Raw genomic sequence first — 19,996 nt, forward strand, 5'->3', positions numbered from 1 at the left:
TATTGTTTAAACTATTTATTTAATACAAATAAAAGTAGCACAAGCTTTCAGAAATGGAAGCCCATTTAACAAGAACAGACTGCAGAGATTGCATATAATCAGAGTTCTGTACAGAGTTTTCTCTTGGTGTTTTTGCATTTCTTTTTTTACAACTAGAAATAATTTCATTTTATATACGAAAAGATCTCTTTAAGCAGAACTCAAACAACATTTCTACTGATTAGTGTCTAATAGGAAACAGCCTCGGCTATAAAAAGTGCAGTATTGTCCAATTGTCCATATCACAGTAGTACAGTACTGAAGCACTGCTCATCGGCTGCTGCTATTGGGGAAGAAGTCCTCAGTCTTGAACACTGTTGCAGGCTCATATCGTGTGGTCTGTGGTCTTTGCAAATATGCAGCTTTCTAAAAGACAGGAAAAAAAAAATTATAAGGAAATCCATAATATGAGAAACTATATGATCCAACCTTGTAATATGATCTTATATGATAGACTCTACACTAGAATCTAATTAAAAATGCTAAAGAGGCACTTAATTATCCCGTCTGGATGAAGCTTTCCCATATAACTATATATTTTCAACAGTTGACGTATTGGGAACCAAATACACAGGAATTAGTTTTAAGTATGTGTGTACTTCAAGTCAAAAGTACAAGGTTCTGTTTACGCTTTTAATGAGCAATGCTTTTATAAAACTACTGATGCACTTACGCAGGTTTGGGTTATTTTTAAACGTTGGCGCACTAACTGAAAATACATAAATTTAAAAGTGAACCATTTCTTTACGCACGCACGCACGCACGCACACACACCCACCCACCCACACACTTAGAAAGATATTGGGGAATTGAAGGGAAATTGGACACAATCATGAGTGCAATCGATCTTAAGATCGAACTTTCTGATGTATGGCCAGCTTAAAGCCCACATACACTAGAGGACTTAAAAGATATTGCTCATTTTGGCCCTTGAGAGCTATATCTTTTTTTTTTTTTTGTTAAGCAATTAGTCTTAGGGCAAGATCTATCAAGCTTCATAAAGTGATAAAATGGAGAGTGATAAACAACCAGCCCCTAACTGCCATGTTACAGGTTGTGCTTGAAAAATGACAGGGAAGAGGATTGGCTGGTTGTTTGTCACTCTCCAGTTTATAATTCTTTAAAGCTAGATACCTCTGGCCCTTAGAGTGCATACTAAATATCGTTTGCCCAGGAGCTCAGAGGAAAGTAAGAAAAAATAGGAATTTGGTACTCACCGATAATTCCCTTTCTCCGAATCCGTAGGGGACACTGAAGTACTACGCTGGGGGGATAGTGTGGTGTTATGGAGGAGTTGGCACTTTAAGAACTTGAAGTGTGGTATGGCTCCTCCCCCTCTATCCCCCCCTCAGACTCCAGTCTTAGTTAACTGTGCCCGAGAGGAGAAAAGAGACCAGGAAACCTCTGACAGAGAGAGAGAGAGAGAGAAAATGAAAACAAGACACCGAAACAAACGTAAGTCAAAAGAACTCACATACAGACCATCGCATGCAACACAACCCGGCCACATGCGACCTGAAAGACCCCCCCCCCCCCTTACCAGTAAGACCAGTGCCAGGAGGGCGTTCAGTGTCCCCTACGGATTCGGAGAAAGGGAATTATCGGTGAGTACCAAATTCCTATTTTCTCCTTCATCCTTGGGACACTGAAGTACTACGCTGGGGACGTCCCAAAGCCATCCCCACGGGCGGGAAGGCGCTGGGCATCCTGAAGCACCGCGCGGCCAAAACTAGTAGAGGAGGCCGCGAAGGTGTCAAACCTATAAAACTTAATAAAGGTATTGGGGCCAGACCAAGTGGCTGCCCTACATACCTGAGAAAGAGACACCCCTCTGGCCGCCGCCCAAGAAGGTCCCACCGACCGGGTGGAATGAGCCGAAACTCGAGCCGGCGGGGGCCAAGAAGCCTGAAAATAAGCCTGCTTAATGGTTAGGCAAATCCACCTGGCCAAAGTTTGCTTGGTAGCCGGCAACCACACTTCGCAGAACTATACAGAACAAACAGAGAATCCGATTTTCTGAGACCCTTGGTTCTGTCCACATAAACCTGCAAAGTTCGGACCACATCCAATGAAGCGAACTCTCCTGTCAAGGCCGGGACCACGATTGGCTGATTAAGATGATAAGCAGTCACCACCTTTGGCAGGTAATCTAACCGAGTCCGGAGTTCCGCCCTATCCGAGTGAAAAACCAGATACGGTGAACGACAAGACAGAGCACTGAGGTCAGATACCCGTCGAGCCGATGCCAAAGCTAGCAGGATCACCGTCTTCCAGGTGAGTAAGCGTAAATCAATAGATTCCAAAGGATCAAAAACCTCAGACCTGAGATAATCCAGTACTAAGGGAAGATCCCAAGGTTCCTCCGGAGGTCTTACCGGAGGCTGCAGCCTGAGAACCCCATTCAAGAAGGTTTGTACTTCCGGCATCAAGGCTAGGCGCCGATGAAAAAATACAGACAAAGCGGACACCTGAACCTTAAGGGACCCTAAACGAAGGCCCGCCTCAAAACCTGATTGCAGAAACCTCAACAATCGAGACAAACAAAAAACAGCTGTAGGCCACTTGCGTCGTTCGCACCACGACACATAAGTCTTCCAAATTCTGTAATAATGCCGGGAAGTAACCTCCTTCCTGGCTCTCATCATTGTGGGAATGACCTCTTTAGGTACCCCACGTCTGCTCAGCAGCTCGGCCTCAACAGCCACGCCGTCAAACGCAGTTGCCGTAACCCTTGGTAGACGAACGGTCCCTGTTGTAACAGATCTTCTCTTTGAGGAAGTTGCCAGGGTTGACCTATCAGGAGCCCCTGAAGATCGGCAAACCAAGGCCGACGAGGCCAATTTGGAGCTATGAAAATCACTGTTGCCTTCTCCCGCTTGATCCGTTTGAGTACCAACTGAATCAAGGGTAACGGCGGGAAAACATAGATTAGATGGTAATTCCACTCTGCGGTTAGAGCATCCGTCGCCACCGCCTCCGGATCCCGCGACCTGGAGCAATACTGAGACACCTTGCAATTCCGCTTGGATGCCATCATGTCTATTTGGGGTAACCCCCAACGGAGGACAATCTGAGCAAACACCTCCGGATGCAGAGCCCATTCTCTGGGGTGAACATCCTGGCGACTTAGGTAATCCGCTTCCCAGTTGTCCACCCCTGGAATGAACACCGCCGAGAAAGCAAGAGAACGTCTCTCTGCCCACTGAAGAATTGGGCGTACCTCCTGCATAGCCGCCCGACTGCGCGTTCCACCCTGCCGGTTGACATACGCTACAGCGGTGGCATTGTCCGACTGAATTCGGATCGGCTTTCCCCTGATGAACAAATCCGCATTGAGTAGCGCCAGGCGAATTGCTCGGATTTCCAGAATATTTATTGGGAGACTTGATTCCTGAGGGGACCAACGCCCTTGAAAGTGACGTCCCATCACAACCGCACCCCAGCCCCTGAGGCTGGCATCCGTCGTGATAATTGTCCACTCCCAGACTCCGAACCGATGGCCTTCCAAGAGATTGGCAGTCTGGAGCCACCACTGAAGAGACAGACGGGTGCAGGGCAACAGAATAACCGTCCTGTGCATATGGACATGCGAACCCGACCACTGTCTCAGGAGGTCGAGTTGAAAAGTCCTGGAGTGGAACCGGCCGAAAGGAGGCGACCATCTTGCCTAGCAACCGAATGCAAAGGTGCACCCTCCGAGGACGAAGAACCTGCTTCACCAAGTCCTGGAGGGATGAAATCTTCTCCAGAGGAAGGAAAACTTTCCGTGCATCTGTGTCCAGAATCAATCCAAGAAACAAAATCCTTTGGGAAGGAACCAGCTGGGATTTCCCATAATTTAGAATCCAGCCATGCTGAATCAAAGTTTGACAAGTCACCTGAACTGCTTGTTCCAGCTAAATCTTGGAACCGGCTTTGATCAATAGTAGATCGTCCAAGTACGGAACAATTTTGACTCCTTGCGTGTGGAGCAAAGCGACCATGACCGCCATTACTTTGGTGAACAGGCGTGGCGCCGATGACAGGCCAAAGGGCAGTGCCCGAAATTGAAAATGCTGGTCTTTGATCGCGAACCGAAGGAATCTCTGGTGAAGGTCGTAAATGGGAACATGCAGATAAGCATCCTTGATGTCCAAGGATGCCAAATACTCCCCCGGTTCCAGACCTGCCACTACCGAGCGTAGCGACTCCATTTTGAACCTGTGGTACATTATGTACTCGTTCAACTTCTTTAAATTTAAAATCGGCCTTACCGACCCGTCCGGTTTTGGAACCAGGAAAAGAGGAGAATAAAATCCTTCCTTGCGTTGATCGGTCGGGACCGGCATTACCACCCCGGCTGACAACAACCGCTGAATTGCCTGAAGCAGTAACTGAGAGTCTTTTTCCGCATGCGGAAGACCCATCGTGAAAAATTGCTGAGGAGGAGAACCGGCAAATTCTAGTTTGTATCCCCGAGACACCACTGAGAGAACCCAATTGTCCTTGCAGGACTTTCCCCAGACCTGCCGGAAATCCAGAAGCCGCGCTCCTACTCTGGGGTCCCCCAGGTAGGAGGGGAGGGAGTCATGCCGCAGGCTTTTCTGGCTGCTTGGCGTCTGCACGACGGGAGCCAGGGTTTGCAGAGGAGGTGGCGCCGCCAAAACCTCTGCCTCTACCACGGGACGAGGAAAAGGAGCCTCTAGATTTACCCCTAAATTTTGGTGCACCTCGAAAGGAACGAAAAGCCGGTCCCTGGTAAGGTTTTTTAGGAGGAGGTGCCGAGGAAGGAAGGAAGGTAGACTTCCCCCCTGTCGCCTGAGCAATTAACCTGTCCAGCTCTGGCCCTAAGAGAACATCCCCCGTAAAGGGAAGAGCCTCCACTGCTTTTTTTATGTCCGCCTCCGCCTGCCAGGACTTGAGCCACAAGGAACGTCTGGCTGTGATTGACAGAGCCGAAATTCTCGCAACCAGCGAAGCCGAATCCCTGGCGGCCTCCCCTATGTACGCCGCGGATTCCCGCATCTGATCAGCTAACTGAGCTAATTCCTCAGGAGGCCTCTGCTCCTCCAAGCCCTTGGACAAATCCTCTGCCCATTTCTCCATGGCCCTACTGACCCAGGAGATAACAAAAATAGGACGTAAAGAGACACCCGCCGTGGAAAAGATATGTTTAAGCCCCGCCTCCAAACGCCTATCTGGAGCCTCCTTCAGGGCCACCGCTCCCGGAATGGGAAGAGCTGCTTTCTTTGAAAGCTTAGACACAGAAGCGTCTGCTAACGGCGGGTTCTCCTATTTCGCCCTGGCTTCAGGAGCAAAAGGGTAAGACGACTTAAAGTGTCTGGACAATTGAAACTTTTTCTCCGATGCTTTCCAAATGTCCAACAGAGGTTTCTCCAACTCTATGGACTCAGGAAAGGTTACCGCAGCCTTAACTGGTCGGCCAAAAATAGAAACCGGAGCCGGAGATTCCTGCTCAGCAACATTAAGGGTAACCTTAATCGCCTGAATTAAGGCCTCTAAGCCTTGAGCCTCATCCTGAATACCTTGCTCCTCATCCACAGGAGCAAAAGTATCATCCTGCGCCTGACATTCCCCCTCCTCTAGAGGATTAACCTCTTCATCATCTGAAGAGTCAATCCGCAAAAGCAAGGGAGCACCCCTTTTTTTAAGTGGAGGAGGAACGCTGGACTGTGGAGGCATGACAGTGGATTGGACCAGGGAGTCCACTGACCTAATTAAATCTCTGGCCCATGAAGGCTCAGCAGAAGACATAGCGGAGAGGTGAGAGTGTAAAATCTCCCTGTCCCTACGGGACGCTGCCAGCTCAGAAGCTAAGGTAGCTAACACACTAGTAACCCCTTCAGCATTAGAGAGAGCAGATGGCTGTTGAACAGCCCCTCCTTTGTAGCAATCCTTACACAGTGACACACCCTTCACATGCTGTGTAAATTGCTGGTTACACTGAGTGCAAGTAAACAGCTTCTGAGAAGCCTTAGCTGCCATAATGTAAAATAGTACAACACTTTCCACTCAGCACACGCTAACACACACAGAGATAGCAGTGTAAACCCAACAGCAAAGGAAAAATACAATAGGGGGAGAGGAGCTCACCTTCCCCGAATTAGGCCCACCTGTACACTCCAAGCGGGGACTCCTAACAGGAGAACCCCTTCACTCACCCAGCGCAGTGACACAGTCTGTCCAGTCTGGGTGAAGAAAGCGCCTTGACTGTCCTGTAGCAGAAGAAGACCGTTGAGGCACAGCAAGCAGAGGAAGGCAGCGTGGGCAGAGAGCAGCGTTGCCGCGCTGAGGACCTTTAAGCCGGAAGAGACGCATGAGACACGCCTCCTCCTTCCTCCGTCCCAGCGCGCGCTGAGGACAGCGGCGCTGAGACACAGTCTGCCCCTCAGCTGGACCAGCGCGCGACTCTGGTCCAGCAGTCACCCGGCGCACTGCGCCCTGCGTCCTGACCTCTCCGGCGGGTGACTTAGCCGTGGAGCCGTAACACAAGCCGCGGGCGGCTGTGGCGGCTCCCCCACACATACATGCAGGTGGCTGAGGTCAGAAGCGTGCGCCGCACGCAGAGCCGCTCTGACCCCCCAAAGAGCATATACACACCGCAGGCAGCCAGCACAACACCCAGGCTGCCTGCACACTTCCATAAAAAACAATAAAAGATTAAATAATGGACAAACAGAGACCCCTGCAGGAGCCTCTTGCCCAGGGATCCTACTCCTCCGGGCACTAAACTAAGACTGGAGTCTGAGGGGGGGATAGAGGGGGAGGAGCCATACCACACTTCAAGTTCTTAAAGTGCCAACTCCTCCATAACACCACACTATCCCCCCAGCGTAGTACTTCAGTGTCCCCAAGGATGAAGGAGAAATAATCGTTCATATTGTCTAGTGTGTGTATGGGGCTTAAACTTAGTACTCCCTATATAACAATATAATTATTATACCAGGAAGAGTATGGGAGGACCACAAAGCAGTGACGAAACTGCAGGAGGCAATGGAGTCAGCTGCCGCCGGGTTTTTGGTCTTCAGGGGGCGCTTCTCCATTGTCTCCTGCTGCCCGCCAATACCTCCCTGCAGTTGTACATTTCATTATTAGCCAACAGAGGAGCTGAGGCATGGAAGCTGCCTTCTCTTCTCACACAGAGATTGAGCTGGCAGCCGACTGACACTAGGGGGAGCTGCTGCATCCAGCTCCTAACAGGCTGTACAGGCTGTACAGTACATAGCTGGCTGAATCCCTCTCCTGCACCGTGTGTGAGGAATATAGCCACACAGGTAGGCGCTGACAGCACCTGCTTCATGTTGCGGTGGGGGTGGCACAATGATTTTATATGTTTGTAGATTTTTAAGTGAGGGGTGTGTTTTCCTAGGGAACGTTGTTTTTATTTAGTAGAAATAGGAGTGTGTGTGTGTTTTTAGTAAAACAGGTGTGTGCGTCTCAGTAAGAGGTGTGTATGTGCGCATCTGAGTGAAAGAGGTGTGTGTCTGTGTGAAAGGAGTGTGTGCATCTGAGTGAGAGGCATGTGTGTGTCTGTGTGTGTGTGTCTGAGTGAAAGTAGTGTGTGCGTCCGAGTGAGAGGTGTGTGTGTCTGCATGGGAGGCTTGTGTGTCTGCCTGAAAGGTGTGTGTTTCTGCGTGAAAGGAGTGTGTGTGGGTGTGTGTCTGCATGAGAGGCATGTGTGTGTCTGCGTGAAAGGTGTGTGTGTGCCTGAGTGAAAGAGGTGTGTGTGTCTGTGTGTATCTGAGTGAAAGGAGAGTGTGCGTCCGAGTGAGAGATGAATATATAAAGTGTGTGTGTGTGTGTGTGTGTGTGTGTGTGTGTGTGTGTGTGTGTGTGTGTGTGTGTGTGTGTGTGTAGTGGGACACCAACATTAATCATGCCTCCGGGCGACTGGGGCAAATTTACTCCACTGCCACAAAGATACTCACAGCTGGTGAAAAGAGAGGGGAGGCACTAATATTTTGGAAGATCTTTTTGAGGGGATTATGGAAATTTCCCAGGTTTGTTTCCGCTTGCGTAATTTGCTCTTCCATTAGAGAGACATCACTTCCAACCTTTTTCACAAAGGCCTGTTTATAACATAAATAGAAAAAAGTTGAAGGTGTATATAGTCAAAATCAGAATACAAGCATAAATCGCACAGTACGTATACAGCTTGCGATGCTGATACAAGCTCCCATGGGATTGACATCGCAAGAAAAAATAGTGCAGGCAAGCCAATTTTGATTATAATGTGTACAATCTAGTGTTCTAGTATAGTCAAAATCTCACGGTGTGTATGCACAATTAGACTAACTCCAAAAGATAAAGCAATCATCAGGTGACTCTAGATAACTTATTGCTAATCAACTTTATTTTTCATCTTCCAAATGCAACAGCCAAAATGAGAGTAAATTCTATTTCCTCAGTCTCATTTTGTTTTGTTATTCTTGCATTGAATTGAACTGTGTAGTGATGGTGGCATCTGTACAAGCTGGTCCAGTCTACATTTATAGCTAGGGGTTACACTTGCTACAAGATATGAAAATAGGCGCACGTCACATTTATATGGATTTTGAATTTTTGCTGCCATCTAGTGTATACTCTGTTAACTTAAAATAACTTCTGAAGCTCAAGGAAATTGGTGGTATGCTATTTCATAATATGATTGTACTTGCTGCTTTCACTTTCCTACCTCAAGCAAGTCAATTTTCTGGTACAGTTTTCTCATCTCTGCAGCTTTAGTGTAAATTTGAGGTACTTTTTCATTAACCACTTGAGAGGTGTCATTCCGTATCTAAAGGAGAGCAAAACAGTTCTAAAATCAACTTAATATCGTAAAAACTATATCGCCAAGAAAAAAATAAATCAACATTCGTTATAATATATTTATTAGCTATCAAATGCATTCAGGCAGATTTAGATGGTATCTACATCTCACTAATGTGTGGTGCTAATGTGGTCAAACAGGCATATATTGTGGACCTGCCCTAAAATCCAAGAATACTGGAAGAACGAATATGGTTTAAGGAGATATTAGTATTACCAATATTCAGATTACCCAGGGCTGTAACTAGGGTGGTGCGGCCGATGCAGGTCTCCTGGGGTTATCGCTCTGCTGGTGTCATTATGGGAAGGTGCTTGGCCACCAACATCACTGATGAGGGTGTGCCAGCAACTACGGAGGTGCTGGGCTTCCCCCAAGCTCTCTGTTTAATAAAAGTAATCTTTTCATCCAGCATCAGTGACAGCACGGGCATGCTGTTTTAGCAGGGCGCTGTTAAAGAGGCAGGGCACATTTTGCCCTTTAAAATTGGTCAGGGTGCGTCACCCTGCTAAAACAGCCTAGCATGAACACTACACATAAACCCCACCCTACCCTAACCCAATCGTACAGTAGCACGCACTAATGCGCATTTCTCCTGGAAAACACACACATTATGGTAATTCGTTTTTTTCCCCAGGAGCACAGTAGGCTGACTCTTATTCATTCTGCTCCACTAACTCACGGGCTACCCCTACCACCTTTATTGCCTTAACCCGTCTCTGAATTCTCCTTTTAAACCCCATTCTTCACTACACAAAACTGGATTCTGAAAAAAATTAAGTCAAACAAACACTGCCACTCACACAGAAATAAGACAAGCAGACACAAAATACAATTATAAAAACTTGAAGAAAAAAAATGCAATAAACCACAAAGCGACAGGCAAACTCACCAAACTCGATACTCCATCACACTGTATTCTCCTGCCTAGTAAAAAGTATGCTTAATGAGGTGAAACCTCGGCAACTTTGGGAAGACAATATCGACAATGGTTTCTATTCAAACGCACTATATTTTATAAAATTTACTGTAGGATTGACAAATATTTGAAGGGTTTCAGCAGGCGCCAATGTAATAAAAGCTAACGGCGAGTTCGTAAGCACTTATTACATCCAGTGGGTTGCTATGCAAACTTGTTGTGAGTTCAAGTGAAAAGAAGATCACCATGAACTTGGAAGCCATTACATTTCCTCACGCACGTGTACGTGTGTACATGTGTGTATATAATGTTGGCACAAAGTGAGTATGGGCCTTTAGCTATTGCTACCTTTTCTTCTGCACATGCCTTAAATAAAATACTTACTACATTTTCTGTTACTTCCCCTTACAAAAAGGGCCAAACATTTACTATACTTATTTCATTGTTTGATGATTGTGGTTACTTTTTTGAAGTGTAAAGATCACATATAAATGCTCACACTCTAAGCATGATACTTACCATATCCAACATCCCAACAAACTCGTCAACTCTGACAAGCAGATCTTCTAAACTCTTGTCCAAATTCTCGATCTAAAAATAATTGAATAGAGAGGTTTATAAAGTTGACCCTAAATGCTCTCTAGAAATATTAAACCCAGCTAATTACATGCTAGAACAGGATATTTCAAAGAAAGAAATATTAAATATATTTTTTGAAATGCGAAAAACATTAAATTATATTATTTCAGTAATGCAGATATAGAGTGGACATTGTGTAATGTTTTCTACTACAGTCTAATTTCCCACCAGGTAAGAGCAGGTAGACCAATGCTTCCCCTCATGGCCAGAGGATGTTTATAGTTACCAAGCTGGTCGACAGGAAGTACATCAAACCAAGTAAGCTGATTGCTGAATTCACACAAGGAGTGCATTGGACTGCATTTAATTCAAGGATGACCATCCATTCCACTTGTGGCGACCAGCTTGGTAACTATAAACAACCTCTGGAGAAACCCCTTGTACCTCCATCTATACGTGGCAATCTATGGCTATAACATCTGCCCCTAGGCCAACCATATATCGATGTGGATATTAGCACCCCTAATGTCCACCTTCTATAACTGCAGAGTAAATACAATTTTATTTAGAAAATACCTTTCAATTCAGTAATAAAAAGCACTCTCAATCACATTTTAAAGCTGCACAAGCAAAAATACTTATTAAGCAGGGCTCTGGCTATGGCAGAAAACCAGGGGCTGTCAAGTGGGACTGGAACTAAAAGAAAGGCTGCTCCTCAGCGCCCTCTCCTGTCATAATAAGGCACGCCCTCACCTCTGCCGCCTGCTGCGTTGGGAGGAGGTATCCGGACAGCTGAGCCGCTGTTGTCCTGAGTACGCAGTCACATGACTCTGCACCGACGACTTCCTCATCGTTCAGGAGACCCACGGAGGCGCCGCTGCAGACGCTGTGACTCTGGGAGACATGCCCGCTATCCCCGGGGCTTCCCCGGGACACGGCTTCTTCCAATGGCTCCCACTGCCCCTCTCCTGCCGCTGCTAACTCCATGTAACCTGAGTGATGCTGCTTCGCAGCACGTGATACTGTAGGGAGCGCAGCTGACGGGCGCTCAGTGACGCCAAAGTTTATGAGAAAGCGTTTAGTAAATTGTGTCCCGGACCCTCAGTCCTGTTGTATTGGTAGAGCTGCTCAGATGCGTGGCTGTATAACAGCATCTTTCCAATGTTTATCTTTCCGAAGATTTATCCATTAGGTACAAATGTTAGCGATATAATACATTGTATTTGCTAAAAATAGAAACTCGTTATCCTGGCTGTATTTCCTCCTACGTCCACATGACGAAATGTACAAATTTAGACACACAAAAAATTACCTTTTGTTATGTCAACCTTTTGGACATGTTCATTTGGTATTGACCAACAACTCTGCTAGAGGTGCTCCTGAACCTCTGGCATCTACAATGTTTTGTATAATATGTAATAGGCTTGTTTACGGTGTGTGGTATAATATATAATAGGCATGACGGTGTGTGGTATAATATGTAATAGGCATCACAGTGTGTGACAATGTCTAATGGGCATTACAGTGTGCCTAATCCTGGTGCAGTGTGTCTAAGTGGTTCTACCTGCCGCAGTGTTTCTAGGGGTCTCTACCTGATGTGAATTGGTAATAATATGTGGCAACGCCCTACTTTTTAACCTACATATAGTCAAAATCTTAAGGAAAGTTAGTCAAAATCGCACATTGTTAAGGGGCTTGCGATACCGGTGCGTGGCCGGAATCACAAGTAGAAATAGACTGTGCAGCACAGTCTATTTGGGATACGGTCCTTAGGTCTACAACAACTAGGTCGACATGGGTCTAGGTCGAAATGACATTAGGTTGACACAAGCATTAGGTTGACAGTCAAAAGGTCGACATGGGGTTTTTTGAGCCAACATGTGCCGACAGGCGGTATTTCATGCCCTACCATCTACTAGGGTGTAGTCGGAGAATAAAATAAAAAAAAGCTCAGCGAGGCACCGTGCCCAAAGCATAGCGAGCAAATCGGTGCACTTCAAACTGTGTCCATGTCGACAGGGCCGGTGCAAGGCACCGGAGCGCCCCAGGCGAGTCGGGCTGGGGGCGCCCCGGGGGGGGGGGTGGTGGTGGTGGTGGTGGTGTGTGTGAGGTGTGGTACCTGTCCTACCGGCGCTGTCTATTTCAATCTGGCGGCGGAGGCAGCGGGGGTCCCTGCAGTCTATTAAAAATCACGAGCGCTATCCGCCGGGCTATGCGGAAGCGCTTCTAGTGTGAAAACTCTGGCAGCACGCTGATTGGCTGAGATCAGCGTGCGCCGTGCTGCCAGAGTTTTCACACTAGAAGCGCTTCCGCATAGCCCGGCGGATAGCGCTCGTGATTTTTAATAGACTGCAGGGACCCCCGCTGCCTCCGCCGCCAGATTGAAATAGACAGCGCCGGTAGGACAGGTACCCAGGCGGCATTTTCCGCCCTCCAGTGGCCGGCGCCCTAGGCAAATGCCTAGGTTTGCCTAGTGGTGGCGCCGGCCCTGCATGTCGACTGTGTCGACATCCGGGTAAAAAAAAAAAACAGTGAAAAACCCCATGTCGACCTTTTGACTGTTGACCTAGCCCATGTCGACCTTGCTGCATGTCAACCTAGTGGTGTCGACCTAGTTGTTGTAGACCCAACGATCCCAACCAGTCCATTTCTACTATACGCCAGGAGGGATATGCTGCACAATGCAGCATGGCCCCCGCTGGCTGATGCTTTAGTCTTGCCTGTCACCGGTGTCTCTAGGTATAGTGATGTAGTAATCCGGCCTGTTTTTATGCTGGCTCCACCCATTGTTGATTTGGTACTGCCCAAATGAGGCCACTTCCACAAATTTTCCACACCCACATTTAGTCCCCAATACGTCCCTGGCAGTAATCTAGTCTTCTAGTAGTTTTTGGAGCAAACATAACAACATCTGAGGACAAATGTGATGCAGTACCATGTACTATCCACTTGCCTTGCAATGTGCATGCCCAGCCTGGAGATAAAGGGAATTAATGTATGCGGGCTCTTTTAAAGTAAAAGTATTGTTTATGTGTTTTTTTTCTTCTCACAATTCTTATGAGGCCTGAGCCTTCCCACTTTCCCATGTGACTGAAGGGTAGATTTATTAACAGGTTGATAACGTTCCTTATTGATCCATTTTCGCTTCAGCACTATCATGGTGAAGCTGCTCTGCAATTCGCTCGAATGTATTATTTTTTAATAGTTTGTTATGGGAGTGCGTTATCCCCTCCCGACGGGGATAAGCATCCTCCCATAATGTATGTACGCTCCTCCCCGGCAGTGTTTTCTGCGCATGTGCCGGTTTCCCTGACACGCGATGTGTCACCGGCGCCTGCAGTTTTTCATGTTCGGCGCCGCTTGTTGGTCTCCGGCGTCTTTAAATTAAAACTGCGCATGTGCCAGGTAATGTTCGCCAGGGATACGATATACCCGGTGCAGGCGCTGTTTTAATTTGAAGATGCTGGAGACCAGCAAGCGGCGCTGATCTTTAGAAGCAGGAGACCCGCAGCGCCAGAAGAAGATGGTGATCCGGGATGGGGCTCCATAAAGAACGAAGCCCCACACTGTTGGATCATACATAAGGTAAGACGCAGGCGCTCTTTTTAAAATATTGTTGCTGCGCTATGCCTCCTGCCCCGCATCGCGGGTGTCATAGATCAGGGTAAGCTCTATCCCCTGCCTTAAAGCACGGGGATAGCGCATATTCCCCTGATCCATTGATAGTAAATCTACCCGAGTTGTTTAGCTTGCAGTACTGCTTTCCATGCAGCTATCCTACCTTCCTAATGTGCTGTATTATGGCACATTAGAATAGAACCTAGCAAAATTATACCATTTAAAAAAATCTGCTATCTATTATCCACTTATATTGATTCAGGTAGATGCGGGTTATTGTAACTTTGCAGTAAAGCTGTCAAGGGGTGTGCAGCTCGACCCACACCCTACATGACCTGATCTCACCCGTAACTGTTGGCTTTTTCTATATGGCCAAAATGAAGATCCTTGACTTACCCGGTATGTAACAACTACATTTTATGATAATGCAGGCCTAATTCATATCTGTACGCAATGCCGATGTTTTTGCAGAGTGATTATCAGCAGACTGTACATGTGCCACAATTGCACTGTGCACGTGCTAAGAATACCTTTACAATTGCGGTCCCATTGACATTTTATATGGTATACAGATGGTAGGTCAGCAGTCAATAGTCTAACCCATATAGTCAACATGCACTCGACATTAACAAAAGGTTGATATACACTAGGTTGACACATTAAAAGGTCGACATGATTTTTTTTTTGCTGGACTTTTTAATGCTTTACGATCCAGGTGAATTACAATGGAAAACAGTAAAGCCATGCAAGGGTAAGCGCTACACTAATTGGGGGTCCATGTCGATAGTTGTCGACATTGACTCCAAAACAACATGAACAAAATAATGTCAACCTTTTCATGGTCTACCGTTTTCCGTCTGCTTGGGTCAACTTTTCGTCCATGTAAACCTTGTGCCCGTTGACCTTTGATCCAGACCCATTTAATATGTAGAGGAACATAGAGCCAGTGTCGCTACTGCTGCGGTCAATCTGTTAGATCAAACTTAGAAGTCATTGTTCCTCATTATTGTGTGAGCACTGCATATGATTAACCTTTCAGGGCTATGCTTCAGTGCTGACACTGGCATTCCCGGAAAATTTCCAGGATTGCCACTGTCTCACCCTCTGCTGCCGAACTCATTCCTCCTGGCTGTGTGCGGTGTGACCTTGCTAACATCACGCCGCACACAGCCAGGTTACCAGGGGCAGGGCCGGCCAGATCACACAGAGTGTCCCACTCAGCGGTGTTTTTTTTTTTTTTTAGGGAGCGCTCTCCAGAAAACCCCTGACCTGTGGGCAGCCCTCCCTAAAAACACACACCACTGAAGGGGTTAAACAGTTGTGGGGGTCCTTGTTTTGGAGGCAGTTCCCCACCACCCTCTGATTGCCCTTTTACTACTACCGTCAGCAGGAAAGGATCTGCGTGGGGCAGCACGGATGGCGTAATAGTTAGCATTACTGCCTCACAGGGCTGAAGTCAAAGGTTCGATTCCGACCATGACCATAATTGTGTGGAGTTTGTATATTCTCCCCGTGCTTCTGTGGGTTTCCTCCCACAGTACAAAAATATACTGGTAGGTTAACTGGCTCACAACAAAATTAACCCCAGAGTCAATGTGTGTGCGTGTGGTAGGTAATATAGAGTGTAAGCTCCACTGGGGCAGGGACTGATGTGAATGTTCAAATATTCTCTGTAAAGCGCTGCGGAATATGTGTGTGCTATATAAGAAACTGCTAATAAATAAAAATGGTTGGGCACAAATTTAAGACCTGAAGAACAGAGAGGCTTTATTCCCAGATGTTTCTATAGCAATGGTTCCCAAACTTTGTACCATGGTGCCCTGGGACACTTGTAAGGGTGCCTCGTGTTGGAGGTCCAAGAACAATTCCATAATTTATGTAAAATGTTATAGGCAATACCAGTGCTTGTGGATTCCAACCATAAAATATGTGGACAACCAGAAGTAAAACCTGTTCCTCACCACATAACTGAATTGAAGGTTGACTTAGAAGTACAGTTTAATTAATATATTTTTCAGAATTTCTCAATGAAAAACCTTTGGCCAGGGGTGCTGCAAAAATAATTCAGATTTCCCTAGAGTGCTGAGATTCAAAATAGTTTGGGGACCATTGCTCTATAGACTTCAGTGCTTAAATCTCCAAGAGTCCTGATATTTTCCTAGTATGAGGCAGCCGTGCTCCATTAATTCCTTGTATTGTTTACCATTTTCTGGAGATCCTTATATTGGCCATTCTGAGATGGAGGCAGAGTGTGGTATGTGCAGAGATACTAGACAAGGTAGCCACGTTTGGGAGCAACACAAATAATGGTACTTATGTAATATCTGGGCTCCCGTTTTTCTTATGAGACCGTGTCCCCTCGCGGGGCTCGCCACGCTTCGGGCACGGTGGCTCGCTGCGCCCGCCACACTATATAAAATCAACTCCATGCGTAGTTGGATAGTAGGGGTATGAAAAAATGGGGTGCATTTAACATGGGAGCCCAGATAATACATAAGTACCCAAATAACATTTCAGTGGTGATTTATTTCCAGCGACACAGAGCCAAATGTAATAGGGTGTGAGAATCAGAAAGTGAGAGATTTTGGAAGATTTTACCCATTTTTTTTTTTTTTAAAGCGGCAATCAATAACATATCAATATCAACCTGGTTTTCCAGTGTAAAGGATTGTCGCTATAAAAAAATAGGAAAACTCTCCTAAAATCTCACACCCTATTACATTTGGCGCATAAGGTGTAGATGTACATGAACAGGATCCATTCAGTCTTCCAATACAGCTTATGATAACCACATAATTCTTTTTGTATAGTGCACTTTTTGCACACATAAGTGTAGCTGTATGCTGTACTGCAGAGTGACATTGTGGGATGACTCCTTCGCTGCATGGACTTTTCACAGTCCTGTGCTGAGCCCATCTTCTTTGGGATTTGCACTTTTTTTATGCAGTAACCAAATAAGACTTTTTTTTTTTTAAATTGAGTCTTTATTTTAACAATTTTTTCACATATAAACAAATCACAAAAGTACACAGTACAAAACAACCCCCCAAAGACATACAGGACAAATACATACCTACATATAAAAACAGCAATTACATATCAATAGCACTTCTCATTCCGCCCACCCGGCCTACCCCCTTTATCACTGCCCGATTAGTATGGCCAACCATCCCAAAACTGCCTACTATACTCAAACAGGTGCCCCTTAAATATCCTCCAATTTTACTCCTATACTGCCTCTTATCAACTATATTTCCAGTGGTCCCTCATATACTCGAGAATCCGGGGCAAACAGTGCAAACGAGGAAAAAAAAAATAAAAAAAAAAGTGAACCCAACACAACATCCCATCTGTGTTTCCAGGATTTCAGTGAAATTCATACCTATCTGCTACTACTTACATCAAACAGAAATGTGAAATCAATACTCCCTATGCAATTCAAAAAGCAATACGAATTCCCTAGGGTATCGTGCATAAGTGGGTATTGTTACTTTATTCAATTTACTCCTACCCCACTACCTTTTAACTCCCACCTAACTACCTGGTGCAATTTCCTCTCAAATTTCCTTTACTCCTGCGTAAATCCGTGATGGTGATACCCATTCAACTCTACTTCTACTTGTGATCCACCATCCACCTCTCTATTCTATAATAATTTGAACTATTCCAATAACCCCAAATTCTATAGTAATTCTGAAGACCCCCCCTCGCAGCATACGTAAATTTTTCATGGGCACTAGTGACATTTACTAACATAATCCACTCTTCTATTCCCGGTCGTGTGGGAGCAAGCCAGTGTCGGGCAATAATAACTTTAGCTAGCGCGGCCAGATTTCTTCCCAATTTCTTATAGTCCCTCGAAACAGTCCTCTCTTCCCACAGACCCAGTATCATATTACGTTTACTTAATGCAGCCACCGGGATACCAATCTGCTCAAGAATTCTAATGACACCTCCATAATAGATGATCGAAAGTAGCCCCTCCCACCCCACACTTAGGACAATTATCCGATCGATCTTTAATATACATCTTCATTCTGACTGGGGTTAGGTACACCCTGTGGAATATATTATACTGCACCTGTTGCACCCTCAGGGATTTAGTAGCAAGCCCGGGACCCGATAACGCCGCCCTCCAACCCGAGTCACCAAAACGGGGGATATCATCAAGCCATCTTGCACGTAATTCCTCCAACCCGCCCTTTTTTACGTGGGAGAGTAAAAAGTTATATATCTTCGACAACCGTTTACCCTCCCCTAGTTGCCTTAGAAATATCTTACCCGGGGCATCTGTTAATATTAATCCCCCCTCTTTATTATATTGGGATAGGGCGCTTCTTACCTGCAAATATCTATAAAAGACTTCCTTAGGGAGGTTAAACTCTATTTGAAACTGAGTAAAAGACCTTAGCTCCCCCGCTTGATACCACGAACCAATAGAACTGACTCCGAATTCTACCCAGCACCTCCCACTACGTTGTGCCCTGAGTTCTTTAAGTGGATACAAATACATAATTGGGGTGTCCGGATCCAGCCCTTCATAATTCGTTACCTTACAGAGCCACTTCCAGACCTTTATGGCCTGCACAATAATAGGTGGATAATCCATACGTAGGCTCTTCACCATCAAACTTTGGAGAGGGGTGATATCTGGATCCACACATCCCAATAGATCCCTTAACTCCACAGTACCCTCATCCATTCTAATCCAAGAGCATAAGTGGACCATTTGTGAGGCCATATAGTATAATTTAAAGTCGGGTAGTGCCAGTCCTCCCTCCTCCCTCTTCCGACTTAAAATATCCAAACGCACCCTAGAGCGCTTATCCTTCCAAACGAAGGAAGAGACTATGCTATTAATTTTACGAAAAGTATCATCTTTAATTAACATGGGGGACTGTTGAACTATATATAAAAATTTGGGCAGAATTGCCATTTTCACAAGATTCACCCTCCCTATTTGGGAAATCGGCAACCTAACCCAATTCCTACACCTAGTCCTAATCTCCTTTATTAATGGGTTGATATTATCTTTACTAAAATCCCTAGTATTGCTGGCAAGGTAGATACCCAGGTACCGAAATTTCTCAACCCTTTCTAAAGGAGCGATGAGCTCTTGGTCCTCCACCCTGTCGTGACCTATTTGGATGTAGTTCGATTTACTCCAGTTCATTGTGAGCCCCGAATACCCACCAAACTCCTGGATAAGCTCAACTACTTTTGTGAGATCCTTGGGATTACTCAGGCCCACAAGAAGGTCGTCGGCATAGAGTGATATTAAATCCCTCCCAGAATTAACTCTCCCCCCTCCCACCTCGAGCGCTGATCTTAATACACAGGCAAGGGGCTCCACCGCCAGAGCAAATAGCAAGGGTGAGAGGGGGCACCCCTGCCTTGTCCCTCTCGAGAGCGGAAAGGAAGGAGAGGTAAAACCATTAATTGTCACTCTAGCCCTCGGTTTCTGATACAACACTGAAACCTGTCTAATAAAACCTACCCCAAACCCAAAAGCTCGCATCACACACCACAAATACTTCCATTCCACCGAGTCGAATGCCTTGCTCGCGTCAAAAGACTCGAGCACTGCATTCGACTTCTCATATTCAACACGCTGAAGGAAGGAATACGCACGGCGAATATTAATCAATGTGGATTTCCCCACCATGAACCCTGTTTGGTCCGGATGGACCACCAGGTTCACCACTCTCCTAAGTCTATTAGCCAGTATTTTGGCATAGACCTTAGCATCCGAAGTGACTAAAGATATGGGTCTGAATGAGTCCACCTGGGTCGGGTCTTTACCAGTTTTTAAAATTAGCGTTATTGTAGCCTCCACCATTGAGTCGGGTACACTCTCTTCTAAGTCCATATGCTGGAAAACTCTCAACATCTGTGGACCAATTATGTCAGCATATTTCTGGTAAACTTCCCCCGGCAGCCCATCCAGACTCGAGGCTTTCCCCCCAGGAAGCGACTTAATAGCTGATTTTACTTCTTCCCACGTAATAGGGCCTTCTAACAAATCCCTAGCTTCC

General features: G+C 46.1%; 1 protein-coding gene and 1 long non-coding RNA gene across 2 annotated transcripts in view; one reads left to right on the top strand and one right to left on the bottom strand.

Moving 5' to 3' along the window:
• Positions 1 to 11,386, bottom strand: LOC146080468 (biogenesis of lysosome-related organelles complex 1 subunit 4-like). Its single transcript, XM_083187806.1, has 5 exons — positions 11,097 to 11,386; positions 10,284 to 10,355; positions 8,714 to 8,815; positions 7,968 to 8,108; positions 1 to 405 (listed from the first exon to the last, which is right to left on the bottom strand). The coding sequence occupies exons 1-5, from the start codon at positions 11,328 to 11,330 to the stop codon at positions 310 to 312; spliced, it is 645 nt and encodes a 214-aa protein (XP_083043932.1). The 5' UTR covers positions 11,331 to 11,386; the 3' UTR covers positions 1 to 309.
• Positions 11,036 to 19,996, top strand: part of LOC146080469 (uncharacterized) — a 20,975-nt gene continuing 12,014 nt past the window's right edge. The window contains exon 1 of the long non-coding RNA XR_014474887.1: positions 11,036 to 11,535. This is a non-coding gene — a long non-coding RNA (uncharacterized LOC146080469). The remainder of the gene's footprint in view (positions 11,536 to 19,996) is intronic.

The sequence above is a fragment of the Crinia signifera genome, chromosome 5, assembly GCF_055691185.1.
Source record: "Crinia signifera chromosome 5, ASM5569118v1, whole genome shotgun sequence".
In the NCBI taxonomy this organism is placed as follows: Eukaryota; Metazoa; Chordata; class Amphibia; order Anura; family Myobatrachidae; genus Crinia; species Crinia signifera.